Source organism: Anarrhichthys ocellatus, unplaced genomic scaffold (assembly GCF_004355925.1).
Source record: "Anarrhichthys ocellatus isolate YVR2014 unplaced genomic scaffold, GSC_Weel_1.0 scaffold1042, whole genome shotgun sequence".
NCBI lineage: Eukaryota > Metazoa > Chordata > Actinopteri > Perciformes > Anarhichadidae > Anarrhichthys > Anarrhichthys ocellatus.
The window spans coordinates 1-14621 of NW_022281016.1; the positions used below are offsets into that span (position 1 = coordinate 1).

Consider the following 14621-nt stretch of genomic DNA (forward strand, 5'->3'; position numbering starts at 1 on the left):
CTTTGTTGGTCTCAGGACTACCTGGTGGTGACTGGTCTTCTTTGTTGAGCTTAGGACTACCTGGTGGTGACTGGTCTTCTTTGTTGGTCTTAGGACTACCTGGTGGCGGTGTCCCTGCAGCAGCAGCAGGGCGGGGCCCCGGGGCCCCTCAGTGACCTGGAGTTGGCCCGACAGCTCCAACAGGAGGAATACCAGCAACAGCAGCAACTCCAACAACTACAACCACAACCACAACCACAACAACAACAACAACCGGGATCACTGCAGGCAGCACAACAAGTACGACTACACTGGGTAGAGTACTAGTATGTACTCGTATGCACTAGTATGCACTAATAAGTACTAGTATGCACTAATATGTACTCATAAGTACTAGTATGCACTAATATGTACTAATAAGCACTAGTATGCACTAATAAGTACTAATAAGTACTTGTATGCACTAATAAGTACTAGTATGCACTAATATGTACTAATAAGTACTTGTATGCACTAATATGTACTAATAAGTACTTGTATGCACTAATAAGTACTAGTATGCACTAATATGTACTAATAAGTACTAGTATGCACTAATAAGTACTAATAAGTACTTGTATGCACTAATAAGTACTAGTATGCACTAATATGTACTAATAAGTACTAGTATGCACTAATATGTACTAATAAGTACTTGTATGCACTAATAAGTACTAGTATGCACTAATATGTACTAATAAGTACTTGTATGCACTAATAAGTACTAGTATGCACTAATATGTACTCATAAGTACTAGTATGCACTAATAAGTACTAGTATGCACTAATATGTACTAATAAGCACTAGTATGCACTAATAAGTACTAGTATGCACTAATATGTACTAGTATGCACCAATATGTACCAATAAGTACTAGTATGTAGTAATATATATTAGGGGTGCAGCGGATCACAAACTTCACGGTTCGGATCATTTTTCGGATCAACTAAGAAAAGGGGAGGAGTCAAATATAACTTTGCTTTCCATTTATTAATTAAAGAACTTCAAGAACACTTAAAGAAAAGAACTTTGGGCTATAGTCTCGCATTCAAACTAAAATATCGAAGATGTCCAATTTGAAATAAAAATAAAACATTGAAGAATCCTCACTTCTGTTAAGTTTAAGTGCAACATGAGGTCTGTTGATATCCTCGTCCTTTGATCAATACTGAAAGAAAGAAACAGCCAGTGAGCTAGCTTCCACTGTTTACACTGAACTGCACTGCTCAGAGGAACCAGCTTCACCCTGAAGTGGTGCGTGAGAGGACACTCGAGCACTTTAACCACATTTAGAAATCCTTTGTTTTCCACACCGGAGAATGTCCTCGTGTCCTCGTGTCCTCGTGTCCTCGTGTCTCAGCAATAACGAGCTCAATAGATGCTGTGACAGCTTCAGCCCGGTCTCATTCTGCACACACGCTTTCTTCAATGCTGCGGTGATACCTTGTTGTTGTTGTTGTTGTTGTTGTTGTTGTTGTTGTTGTGGCTTCAAGTTGTTACTTGAAGAGGAACAGCAGCAGCAACACTTTATTACACACTGTGATGGTTACACTGTAAAAAACATACTTTTGGTTCACAAGTGTGCCGAACTGTGAGGGTTACACCACTAATATATACTAATAAGTACTAATATGTACAAATACCACACAGTATTCTTGAGGCTCTTCTGTGTGATGGTGATGATGATGATGTCACTGTGTTTCCAGGTCAGAGGTCAGGGGTCACAGCAGGGCGGAGCCAGGAGGAGAGAGAAGGACTCAGACTGTGTCGTCCTATAAACTCTTCATCATCATCATCATCATCATCATCATCATCATCTATGATCAACCAACCAAACTCCACGAGGGAGGAGGTCACACACACACACTCAGCTCGATGCCAAACCCCAGTGCTTTGTTGTTGAACAGTTGGTTTTAGACGTGATTCTAATGTTTGTAGAGATGTGATGAATGAAAGAGGAGTCTGGAGTAAACTGTCTAATGAAGGGTTAATAAGTTCTAACAGCTTTATTAATGGCCAATAAATGATTCACTGAAGCTTAACGGATCGGCTGTAAACCGTCGATAACAAGTTTAGAGCTGAAACAATAAAACTACGAGCTGTTTGTTTGAGCGTCCTCACTGAGGGCAAGTCCTGTCACTTTAGTCATTAATAAGATAATTAGATATCAATCCTGCAGGTTTAAAGGTTAATGAAGTCATTCATACATATTATAAAATGTCCAATTGATCTAAACGGTTAAAACGACTGAAGGATGATTAATAATAATAATAATAATAGTGTGTTATAACTGATCTTTAAAGGAAGTTCTGTTATTAAAGCTGTTATATACACAAATATGTATATATATATAGGTGTTATAACTGATCTATAAAGGAAGCTGTTCTCTGTTATTACAGCTGTTAGTGGCATCGTTCTCAGAGAGCGATATCTTGTCCATAAGGAGGGAACCCGGTGAAGAATCCGTTAACTGAATCTTTATCTTCTTGTGACGAGTTTCAGCAGAAGAGTTCTCCTTCCTGTTTCACTTCTAAATGTCCGAATATTTACCGAACTTTAAACCGTTAGATACACAGACGTGAGTCTGTTCAGCTTTATACTCATTTCTGTTTTCCAGCAGGTTTTTATTTTTATTTGTTTTACATTTAATCCTCATCTGATTTCAAGCTGTTGTGTTTAAAACATGTGATCAGATTTATTGGTTATTGGTATTTAAACTACACAAAACTCAGTTTATTTACAGACTTGTAGAATAAGAGAAACAAACAGCAAAGAGAACTTCACTTTGATGTAGTTACATGTAATTCTAAATGAATTAAAAGGTTTAATTACGCCAAGTGTTTTTCCTTCTTCACCAAAACAGTTTAATAAAAACATTAATATTTAATAACAAAATCCCAAGATATACATTTAAAAATAAATTAACGTCTGATTACGACTCGTCTCTCAGGTTCGATCCTTCTGTTCACTGCAGAGATTGTTGTTATCATTATCTTCATCTTGTATGGAAGCCCGAAGATGTCAGGAAAATAAGAGAGGAAATGTTAAACATGAAAATACTTACAAGTTTTATAGTCTTGTCCCGAGTCAACATGTTGACTCATATTAAGTCTTAAATATGAAATATAAAGTGCAACATGTTGACCGAGTGCCTTTAAAAAGTCTAAATGTACTCACGTCATAGTTTTGTCCTGAATCAATATTTTGAGTTACTAAGTCAAATAATGTTGATTTCATTCACATTCGTCTTCGCTCATATTTATGACTTAAACCTAAAACAATGTAAACCTTATAATTTAAACTAATTATTCAGCGAGTTACATTTACGATGGACTCTTCTGGGCTTCTGTACTTTTTAAAACCTGCTGCGGGAACAAAACTGAGGAGTGAAACCAGACAAAGTGACCTGAAAGCACATGTTGGACTGAGACCACGTTGTACCTGTGCTCGTGAGACCTGAGGAGTCCTCAGGAGACCTGGTGAGACCTCTTAAACTGAATAATAAAAGTGTTGTTTTTTTCTCTAATCATTAAAACTTTCCCATCATGCATCACTCTGTGTTTTCGGGGGCGTCGCCGGTACTTCCTGTTGTCGTCCGGTGTTTTTAAAACGCGTCTGTTGAAGCTTGTATTTAATTTGTCATGATGTCGAATTATCAGTAAAAACAAAATCCAACTCAGTCTGCTGTCGATCGTTTGTTTGTTGTTGTTTACTCAAGTTCAAATGACATCATCAGGAGATTATCGCACATTTATAACATAATTTCAAACAAAAAAAAACGTTTTATATATTATTGATGTTATTTATTACTTCAAGCTGATTTCTTAAGATGTACAAAAGTATTAGTGCAAGTAATAATCTATGAAAGTATTAGTAATATATATCATATAATAATATATCACATAATATTCAGTATAATATAAAACACACACACACACATACAGTTGTGTGAAAAAGTGTTTGCCCCCTTTCTGATTTCTTATTTTTTTGCATGTTTGTCACACTTAAATGTTTCAGATCATCAAACAAATTTAAATATTAGACAAAGATAACACAAGTAAACAAAATGCAGTTTTTAAATGAAGGTTTTTATTATTAAGGGGAAAAAAAATCCAAACCTACATGGCCCTGTGTGAAAAAGTGATTGCCCCCTAAACCTAATAACTGGTTGGGCCACCCTTAGCAGCAACAACTGCAATCAAGCGTTTGCGATAACTGGCAATGAGTCTTTTACAGCGCTGTAGAGGAATTTTGGCCCACTCATCTTTGCAGAATTGTTGTAATTCAGCCACATTGGAGGGTTTTCGAGCATGAACCGGCTTTTTAAGGTCATGCCACAGCATCTCAATCGGATTCAGGTCGGGACTTTGACTAGGCCACTCCAAAGTCAGCGGTTGAAAATCACTGAACTAGAGAAACTGTGATCGGCATGTTTCAATATTTTAACTGTAAAATGACAGAAAATTGTGAGAAATGTTAAGATTTAGCTTAAAGAACAGAAAGATATATAATAAAAGTATTTATATATATATAAATACTTGTATTTGTGAGAACCATGTTTCATGTTTATTGAATGAGTTTCATGCAGTTTAGTACGAACACTTGACTTCTTAAAACTTCAGCAAAACAAACAACTTGAGCTGAAAGATTTGACCGGAGGAGGAAGAGGAGGAAGAGGAGGAAGAGGAGGAGACGGAGACAACAGTTAAGTGAAACTTGTTCCTCTTTATTTATGAAACATATTTAAAGAAAAAACATTTGGTTGAAAACTTTGTTCTGGTTTTCTGTTAGCAGGAAGTGAATTTTATTACTTTTATTATTACCAAAAAATAAGACTTATTCCTCAAAATGACCCCAAAAACTCTGTCCTGACTATGACGATCTCATAATTAAAAGATTTGTGTCTCAGAATAATAAGAAAATATAACAATTACATAAATACGTTTTATATTCAAGTCAAATATCTTTGTGTGAATTATTTAAAATATCTCGTAATCACAAAACGTTTCTCATAATTATGAGGAAAAACATGTAATAACCAGAACTTTATCTTAAGACAAATATTTAATCTTATTATGAAATGAAAATGTATTACTTTTAAAAACCTGTCTGACGTAATTCTGACTAAAATAATTATAATTTCATAATTAAAAAGATTTTTACCATCAAATTACGATTTCAATTAATTGAAAATGTCTCATAATTATGAGCAAATGTCTTGTTTTTACCAGATTTACCAAAACGAGAGACCAGTCGTACAATTTAACACAATTACATTTAATCTAGTTTAAGGTGATTTAATTAAATGTATTTATTATGAGACCATTACTACAACTTTAGAAATCACACTGAACTTCAAAATGTTTTCATGTCGGTTGTTTTTTCTTCAGTTTGTCTCATCGTTAGCATCGTTTCTCCTTTAAGACAACATGGAGCCTCCTGCTGCTTTAATGGATTGTGTTAAATATTTTCTACTAACTAAAGTTAAAAACAGGAATCGTTCACAAAAGACAGAAAACACATTTTCATTCAGGATAAATGCACTTTAAGACTTTCTCACATAGAAATTGTTGAACGTGTTCGAAGCTGATGAAGAAGGAAGAAGGCAATGAAAGGTTTTTAGTAGCAGGGACAAGTTTCAACAAACAAAAAGCTTTTCCTCTCCAGATTTCTCCCGCCTTTTTATTTAAACAAAGAAATAAGAGACGAAACATCTGGAGATACTTCTGCACTTTGAATTTAAAAAAAATCTATTTAGCTATCATAAATGTTTCTTATCAAACGTGACTTTAATTAACTTGGAAATATAAATAAACATGATTCCCGTCTGGAGAGGAAGATGTTTTAATGTCTAAAAACTCGTCCCTGAAGGTCAAACGTCTGATATAAAAGCACTTTATAACCTCTTTGTTCCTCCGGTTGCATTGATAAGAGTTTGTACCTTCTGTACATCTCAAGGCATCTATTTCTTTTCTCACAGGAGAACGAACTCATTTACATACGTACATATCCACAAATGACAAGAACAAGAAACAGTATTTGCTATTTAACTTACTTATTTGGTAAACTTTAGCTGCATCTTTGTCAAGCGCAGCGGCGTATAAAGTAGCGGGCTAACTGTTGTATAAGAGCAGTGGGCTAACGGTTAGCAGGCTAACGGGTAGCAGACGGTAACATGATGCTGCTTTTACAATAACAGATCTGTGCTTCTCCTTCATTAGTGGTCAAAACACACAAAAACAAGTTTACAGATGTTGACGAAAACACCAAATACCGGCTTTATCCCAGCGAGAAGCTTTTATGAAATCTTTACAATTGTATGGTTTAGTATTTTTTTAAATGCGTGAACGCTAACTGGTTGTTCCTTTTGTTCGTAGAAAATATAAAGTCAAACTGAAATCAAATGCATAAAATCTGAAAGTATAGTTAAAATAAGATATAACAGTAAATGGCACAACCTTGATTTTTATTCCGAAGCTAGCTCGTTAGTGATCAGGTTTGTCACTAACTAGCTAGCTAGCTAGCTAGCTTGTCAATGCTCATCTCCACTCTTGTGCTTGTTAGCTACAAGCCTCAGCTCTTCGAATAACTTATAAAACATAGATCATAATTATTATCCTGGCAGAAGAAGAGACATTACATTAGATTGTGGAGGAAAAAAATCAAGCTTGCGATGATTTTAGCTAAGTCATTGTCAAGCTAATGGCTAACAAGAACAGTCTGAGAATACTGATGAATGATGTTAGAATAATATATTTTATCGTTGCTGCTAAAGACTGTAAATAGTACAAAAGTCACTGCTCTTATACAACAGTTAGCTAGCTAGTTAGTAGGTAGCATTAAACTTTCAGTAAAAAAGTTGTTTTAATCAAATCCACGAGGCTGTTCATTAACCATTAGCATGACAATGACTCAGTTAAATTATTGCTAGCCAAGTATGTTTTTCTGTTATTTTTCCAGTCTAATGTAATACTATACATTATTTTTATTTTCGTGCAGATGCGAGCAGATTGTAGAAAACGAAGTTTATGCGACTTATTGCTAACAAGCTGTAACAAAGGTTTTTTTTTTAGTCGTTTTTGGTCATTTTGGCTAATTTTAATAGAATTGTAGTTATAAAAGTGGAGTAATTGTCTCGCTAATTAACCTGCTGGCTAGCTAACTAGCTTCTGTTCTTTTACGTCTTATACGTTTGTAGCTGAAGTTGTAATTACAGTAAAGGAACGACCAGGTAGCTTGTTGCTAACTAATCTAACAGTTAAGGTAGCACTAGCTAATGTCTTGAATCCTCTAAAACGTACATTTTTAATCTAAAGAGCAATTTCAAGTACACAAAAAATCTCACTTCTCGAAGGAAAAAAAACCTCAGTATTGTTATGTAAAAACAATATGTTCGTACACAGGTGTAATGAACTGGGATAAAGCCGTTGAAAGTGTTACCAACATTAGTCACAACATCATAAGTGTTTAAAGTACAAACAAGACAACATTTCCTCGTCAATACTGAGAAAAAAAAAGTTTTAGTCGACTTATATTTAAAAAAAACATTCACATATTCAGGAAACTGAGCTCATGAAGAAAAATAGAACATTTAGAGTCTCAAGCTCTCAATCAGCCGCTTCTCCTGAATGGCCGGAGTTAATGACAGGAATGTATCTCTCAAGGGCCAATCGGGGAGGAGATCATTAAATATGCAGATATCAGTCATTCAGCTCAGAGTTAAACAGATATCCAGTTACTGGAACGTCTTCTTGCATAAATCTGTTGCAAAGGAGCCATTTTAATTTAAGAGAAATCAGTCGAGTAGTGTCGAGTGTGTGCGTCCATGTAAAAATAAAAATAAAAATGTCCCAATTCTTCACTCTGCTCAAATACTTGCAACTGAATATCGGTCTTTGTATATTCAACTGCAACTTTAAGATCCTTTGATTCAACGCTGGAGAGTTTGTTTGTTGTCGTGAACTGAAACTCAACAAAATCAAGCAAAGGTTTCTTCTGAAATTCAACTCGGACCTTTTCTTAAACTGAATCTACACACATACACAAAATAAAGGAAGTTCAAATTATTCAGAGAAAAAACATGCCGATTAAATAAACTGATGAGTTGACAATATTTTTTTTTGCTTTTTCACCAGACACCCGTCACGCTGGAAAAGTTTCGTGAAAATTATAATCCTGATTTTAAAAGTCTTAAAATATCATAAAATGTAAGAAGGCTGCACAATAAGTCTTTTCAAGATAGAAACAGGTCCATTAAATCTCAACTTCACATGAAAACAATGCAGATAAATTCAAACCACATTGCTTTTGACAAAAAACATCATTCTCATACAAAAAAAAGTTATGTTTTTGGATTCCAAAATGTTGACGGCATGCTAACGCTACGTTAGCTGCTTTTATCATCACGCGGACGTTTAGCAAGTAGTGTTAAAGTGAGCCAACAAATCTGCCTCAACGACATCAAACGAGCTAATTAGCCGATCCATCGTAAAAAAAAATTTAAATGATTCAGGTTTGTATAAGTGTTCTTAAAAAGGTACAATAAGTTGTTGCCTACATGCAGCCCGGAGAAATGAGTGTTAGCATTTAGCACACCAACGTTAGCATGCACGCTCACAGTTAGCAAGTTGACGTGCTAATACTTAGCATGCTTAAAGTACAGCTGACGCTAACGGGGGATTCAGTCCGTTGGTTTCTCGTCATGAACTTCTATTGGAGAAATCTAACGTTTGGCCTCTAGGTGGCGCTGAGACGATCAACAAGGAAACTATATTCTAAATATTTCCCTTCCTTCGAGTCTTTTGCAGGAATTAGCTTTAAAGATAAACTCAAATGTCTTCGGAGACAGTTGTGATGAATGTCTGGTGAAAAACATCAAGGAATTCTACGGGAAGAGGAACTCTCAAAGAAAACACCAAGTTCACGATGGAACCGACTGTCAAACGGATTTCCTTCTGTTTTCTTCTCCATCGTACGTCGTTTTTTTTATTGAAATATTCAAGCTGCTGTCAAACTTAAATCACATTTATTGGAATTTTAAGATATAAATTTAGTGGTATAGATGCTTTTCAGAGGATAAGATAACTATTGATTTTCACTAGCAGTAAATGTTTTCAGACCGTTACCGTGTAATTATGGGATGAGTTCTCCGGTTTCTGGCATTTTTAAAATGCTTTTAACTGAGAGAAGCAGCGTATTCTAGTTTTTATGAGCTTTTCTGCTCATTTTCTTGTGAAAATGAACAGAATTTACTTCAATTTTAGGATTTCTTTTGTTTGATCAGCAGCTGAAAATCCAAATAAACTTTCACAAATGTGAAACTGTACCTTTCAAAGTTTAACTGGAGAAATGAATTCATCAATGATGAAGTTATGATCTGAAGGACAGCTGAGCTGGTTCACAATAACGTCGAGGAGAATCTAACAGAAGATTTATTTAATGCGTCTCAGGATGAACCAAACGTCTGTTTAGTGTTTCTGTCTTACGTTTCTTCACAGGAAAAAAGAACGACCTGGAAAAGTCCCAGACGCTGTACTTTCCCAGCTGCCCATGAACGTCACACACAACACATCAGAGATCAGCTGATCGTCTCATCAAATTCAAAACAAACTGGAAGAAGCTTCAGAGACCAAAGTTCAAACATCAGCGTCAGCCGTTGGTCACGTGACGCCGGTGGTCACGTGACGCCGGTGGTCACGTGACGCCGGTGGTCACGTGACGCCGTTGGTCACGTGACGCCGTTGGTCACGTGACGCCGTTGGTCACGTGACGCCGTTGGTCACGTGACGCCGTTGGTCACATGACGCCGTTGGTCACATGATGCCGTTGGTGACGTACTGGAAGGAGTCGTAGAGTTTGGTGGTGATGGACCTCATGGATCCGTCCACCAGCTGCTCCACCAGCACCTGCAGCTGCTCTTCCGTCAGAGACATGTGGAAACGCTCCTTCAGACCACGGATGGTGCTGGAGCCGTGGAAGCAGGGGAGGTGGGAACCTGGAGGAGGACAAGGAGGTCAGGAGGAGGACAAGGAGGTCAGGAGGCGGAGGACAAGGAGGTCAGGAGGCGGAGATGGAGGTCAGGAGGAAGACAAGGAGGTCAGGAGGAAGACAAGGAGGTCAGGAGGAAGACAAGGAGGTCAGGAGGCGGAGGACAAGGAGGTCAGGAGGCGGAGGACAAGGAGGTCAGGAGGCGGAGGACAAGGAGGTCAGGAGGCGGAGATGGAGGTCAGGAGGAAGACAAGGTGGTCAGGAGGACGACAAGGAGGTCAGGAGGACGACAAGGAGGTCAGGAGGACGACAAGGAGGTCAGGAGGACAACAAGGACATGCTATACTGTGACTTTTTTCGACATGCTCTTTAGCTGTTATAATGTAATCAAAGCATGATGAGAACTTGGTTTCTCCTCACGTTGGGTGCACCAGAGAAGCCCTGTGAGTGATTGAGAACGCTGTCCAGAGTCAAACAGCCCGGACCAGCAGAGAGCAGTGTGAACGTGACTCATCACTCCAATCTATAAGCATGCTCTTCACTATGCTGCTTGGAAACCTTTCTGCTCGATGTTGCTACACTGATCGGCTGAAGACTGATTATTTGTTATCAATAAACTATTAGAAATATATCTTCTGTGTTTATTTTATGAAACCTTGCCGGGTAAATGTAGCAAAAGCCAAAAAGCCAATTAAGGCAGTGATAGATGTCGATTTAAATCAAATAAAACAATAAAAAAGTGACAGTATAGTATTTTATTATATACTACAATGAGTATCGTCCGTCTGTCACCTTGCTGCATGATCTCCACCATCTGAAGAACCTTCTCCATGTGTTTCCTGGCAGCGATGAGACCCTGAAGCATCAACATCTTGTAGTAGATAAACATGTCGCCGTCCAGACCGCCCATCACCTGAAACATGACCATCATCATCATCTTCATCATCACCATCATCAGACCCCCGACAACACTGAGAAGACGTCACATTTACTCACATCCACAAACTCTGAGGTGAGTTTGAAGGCAGACGTCTCGAAGCCGAGGTTACGAGGAGAACTTGAGAGGATGAAGCCGAAGTCGATGTGGATGATGTGACCTTCAGAGTCCAGCAGGATGTTCCCGTTATGTCTGCACACATCAGTGAGATGTAAGAGAGAGCTACAGGACTGTTAGCCTAGCTTAGCACAAAGACTGTGTGTGTCTCACCTGTCTTTCACCTGCAGCAGGTAACAGATGAGACTGTATCCGGCGCAGCTCTGGACGAAGTTCCTCTGCGCGGTGAGGAAAGCTTCGGTGGTGAAGCTGCCGTGTTCCTGCAGGAAGTAGTCGAGCAGCGACAGCTGACTCTGTTTACGCACCTGAAGGAGGAAACCAAGCGACGCTTAGGATTAGTAAATGCAGAGGAGCATAAAGACTCAAGTACAGTACAAGTACCTCACATTGATACTGAAGTACTCCGAGTACTTGTACTTGTTACCTGGTGCAGAGACACGGCGTTCAGCACTGGTTCGATCATCCCGCTGTCTGATGACATCACCAGGATCTTGTACGGTTTGATCCACAGAGGAACTCTCTCCTGCTGCCAGATGGACTGAAACACAACGAGGTCACCGATCAGCTGATCTATACATAATCGACGCGCGATCGACACACGATCGACACATAATCTACATGATCGCTACAAAAACAGGAACTGTGATTAAAGGTTGTTGTGCTTAAATGTTATGTTTTTATACTAAAATATATAGAATACAAAATAATCATTGTATCCACAAAATACCTAAAAACTGCAGATACAGCTCGTTTGATTATCATTTGAAGTTTCTTTCTGTCCGAGTACATTAATATTAATATACATAACATTTAAAGATGTACTACATTTAAGAAGATTTAAATGTAACGCAACCAACAAATCACATGAGTCAAATAATGAGATAACAGATACTGAGATCTGTTTAGCCGGCTAACCTTATGCTAAGCTAGCTCCCTTAAGCAGGAGTTTATCGTCTTATTTAATAAATAAACTGAATATAAGTCAAATGTCACTTCATTAAAATGAATATTCCTACAGAACCAACAAAAAGCCAGAATGCAGTAACTTCACAGTAAAAGTACAAATACTCCGTTTCATTTACTGCAAACTTAAAACAGCTTTGACTTAAATTACACAATAATACGACATAATATTTCATATAGTGGAACAGAAGTCAGATAAAAGCTACAGGACAAATCCTTCATCTTCCAGAGGAAATACTTCCTGGTACTGTGTGATCCTGAAGTTGCAGTACTACTACTACTACAGGTGAGTCGGTACCTGCAGCTGTCGGAGGACCTGATAGGCCAGCAGCTCTTGTCTCAGGTCGTCTCCACACTTCACGATGACGGACAGCAGCCGCCAGTTCAGCAGGTGACCGTACGGAGAACCTTCTCTGATCCTCCTGCAGGAAACACATGTTTATACATACATACATACATTTATGACAGATAGAGACAGAGAGATAGATATATATATGTACAGTGGGTACGGAAAGTATTCAGACCCCTTTAATTTTTTCACTCTTTGTTTCATTGCAGCCATTTGCTAAAATCAAAAAGTTCATTTTATTTGTCATTAATGTACACTCAGCACCCCATCTTGACAGAAAAAAAACAGAAATGTAGAAATTTTTGCAAATTTATTAAAAAAGAAAAACTGAAATATCACATGGTCATAAGTATTCAGACCCTTTGCTCAGTAGTGAGTAGAAGCACCCTTTTGAGCTAGTACAGCCATGAGTCTTCTTGGGAATGATGCAACGCTGATTACCGTAATATGTGTGGTATTTGTTATAAATGTACGTTGGTACATAGAGGGTGATAAGAAGCTGTACAAGGAGGGACTTAGGACCCAGGGGAATGTAGGTGAAGGAAACAGGAAGAGACGGAAGAGACGCCACACAAACAGCTGTTCACCGCTCGCTCACTTTAACGAACTCCTCCAAGGGACTTTGTCAGATCCACTTCAAAGTTGGTCATTACAATCTAAAGACCTTTGTGATTAAAAGTTACTCAAAGCTTTACGTTTGATAGAATGGCGTAGCCGTGACGTGGCGGCCATTGTAGGTGATTCACCATTAAACAACAAGCTGATGTAACTCCACTGGACTTGCTCAAATATATCCCAAACTTGCCATACTTGATAACAGTCATGGCCTGAGGATTTCTACAAGCCAATTTACACTCAAAGTCATAGCGCCACCTACTGGCAACAGGAAGACAGCGTTATGTGACAAACTGAATCCGATTTATATGACATTTACATGATGTGGTCTATACTTGATGTAGACCAACACAATGCATGTTTGTGCGCGTTAGCTAGCACCACATAGTGGATACAGGAGCTGGTGGAATATTTGCACTACATCATACAGTCCAGCGGGAAAAATACGTTAAACTCCCGCGAGACACAGGAAGGTGCGAGGGCCCGCACATCGCTGCTTGCAGCTTTTATTTATTATTACTTTTGTCAGTTTCAAGTTATTTCAGTGACCATTGTGGGTTTTTCTTTCTTTAACGGAAGGGAACCAACTATTCTGTCCACGTGTGTGTATTTATGTATATTTATATGAGTTACCAGTGGTGCGGTTCTTCTGGACTCACCTGACTTTCTCCTCCCAGGGTTCCTTGAGGGCCACAGCTGACGGGTCTTCGGGATCTCTGCGGAACGTCGTTGGCGTGTGAGCGAGGTTCTCCGACAGACGACGTCTGCAGAACCCAAACCGACGGAGAACCGACAGAACAACAAGGTGGATGGTGGAAATTATAGTGAAAAACTAACTTGATACATTTACTCAACTACTGTACTAAAGTACAATTTTTCAGGTACTTTTACTTCACTTGAGTATTTCTATGTTACTATATACTTCTACAAAGTAAATATTGTACTTTTTACTGCATTACGTTTATCTGATGACTCGCTTTACAGATTCAGATAATTAAAACATAATATAATATCATTATAGATTAAACTACCAGCAGAATATAAAGTCATCAATATTAATAATCATTATTCTGCTTCATGAGAAACTTTACTTTTGGTTCTTCTTTGAACTATATTTTGATGCCGATACCATTTTCACTTCAATGATATTTCTACACTAAAGCAGTACTACTTCTATTTAAGTAAAGTACGTCCTCCACCTGCTAATTTTAGAGTTTTAGTCTTGAGTTTAGTTAAACTTGTTTGTAGTTATGATATAAAACCAATAATACTTTTGATCAGAAGTGTTGCAGTATGTGTGTGATATATAAATATACATTTACCTGATGTCTCCGGCGGCGATGAAAACCGGCTCTTTGCTCTCCAGACTTGTGATGCTGTCGACTGAAAACTGACTGATGTTATCAGAGCTGCTGGTATGAGTCCCCACCTGTAACACACACACACACACACACCATTATTAAATCAGGGTTCGTACAGTCATGGAAAACCTGGAAAAGTCATGGAATTTAAAAATGGTTATTTCCAGGCCTGGAAAAGTGCTTGAAAAAAATATAATCCCAAAAGTTTTGGAAAAGTCATGGAAATGTGTTATATTCATATTTTCATGTCGTTCATTTACGCTGAGTTGCCAG

The 14621-nt window shown here is 38.0% G+C and overlaps 1 protein-coding gene and 1 long non-coding RNA gene across 2 annotated transcripts; one reads left to right on the forward strand and one right to left on the reverse strand.

The window, feature by feature from the left end:
- Positions 1–6: 6 nt before the first annotated feature.
- LOC116377226 (uncharacterized) lies at positions 7–3698 on the forward strand. The gene is made up of 2 exons (XR_004212179.1): positions 7–279; positions 1726–3698. It is a non-coding gene; the product is annotated as an uncharacterized LOC116377226 (long non-coding RNA).
- Positions 3699–4724: 1026 nt separating this feature from the next.
- LOC116377227 (phosphatidylinositol 4-kinase beta-like) lies at positions 4725–14428 on the reverse strand (the record flags this gene model as incomplete). Its single annotated transcript, XM_031838814.1, has 8 exons — positions 4725–10013; positions 10799–10919; positions 11003–11135; positions 11214–11365; positions 11485–11598; positions 12322–12445; positions 13647–13751; positions 14310–14428. Coding segments are annotated over 8 exons (1050 nt in total), but the record flags the coding sequence as incomplete, so codon positions are not given.
- Positions 14429–14621: the final 193 nt, after the last annotated feature.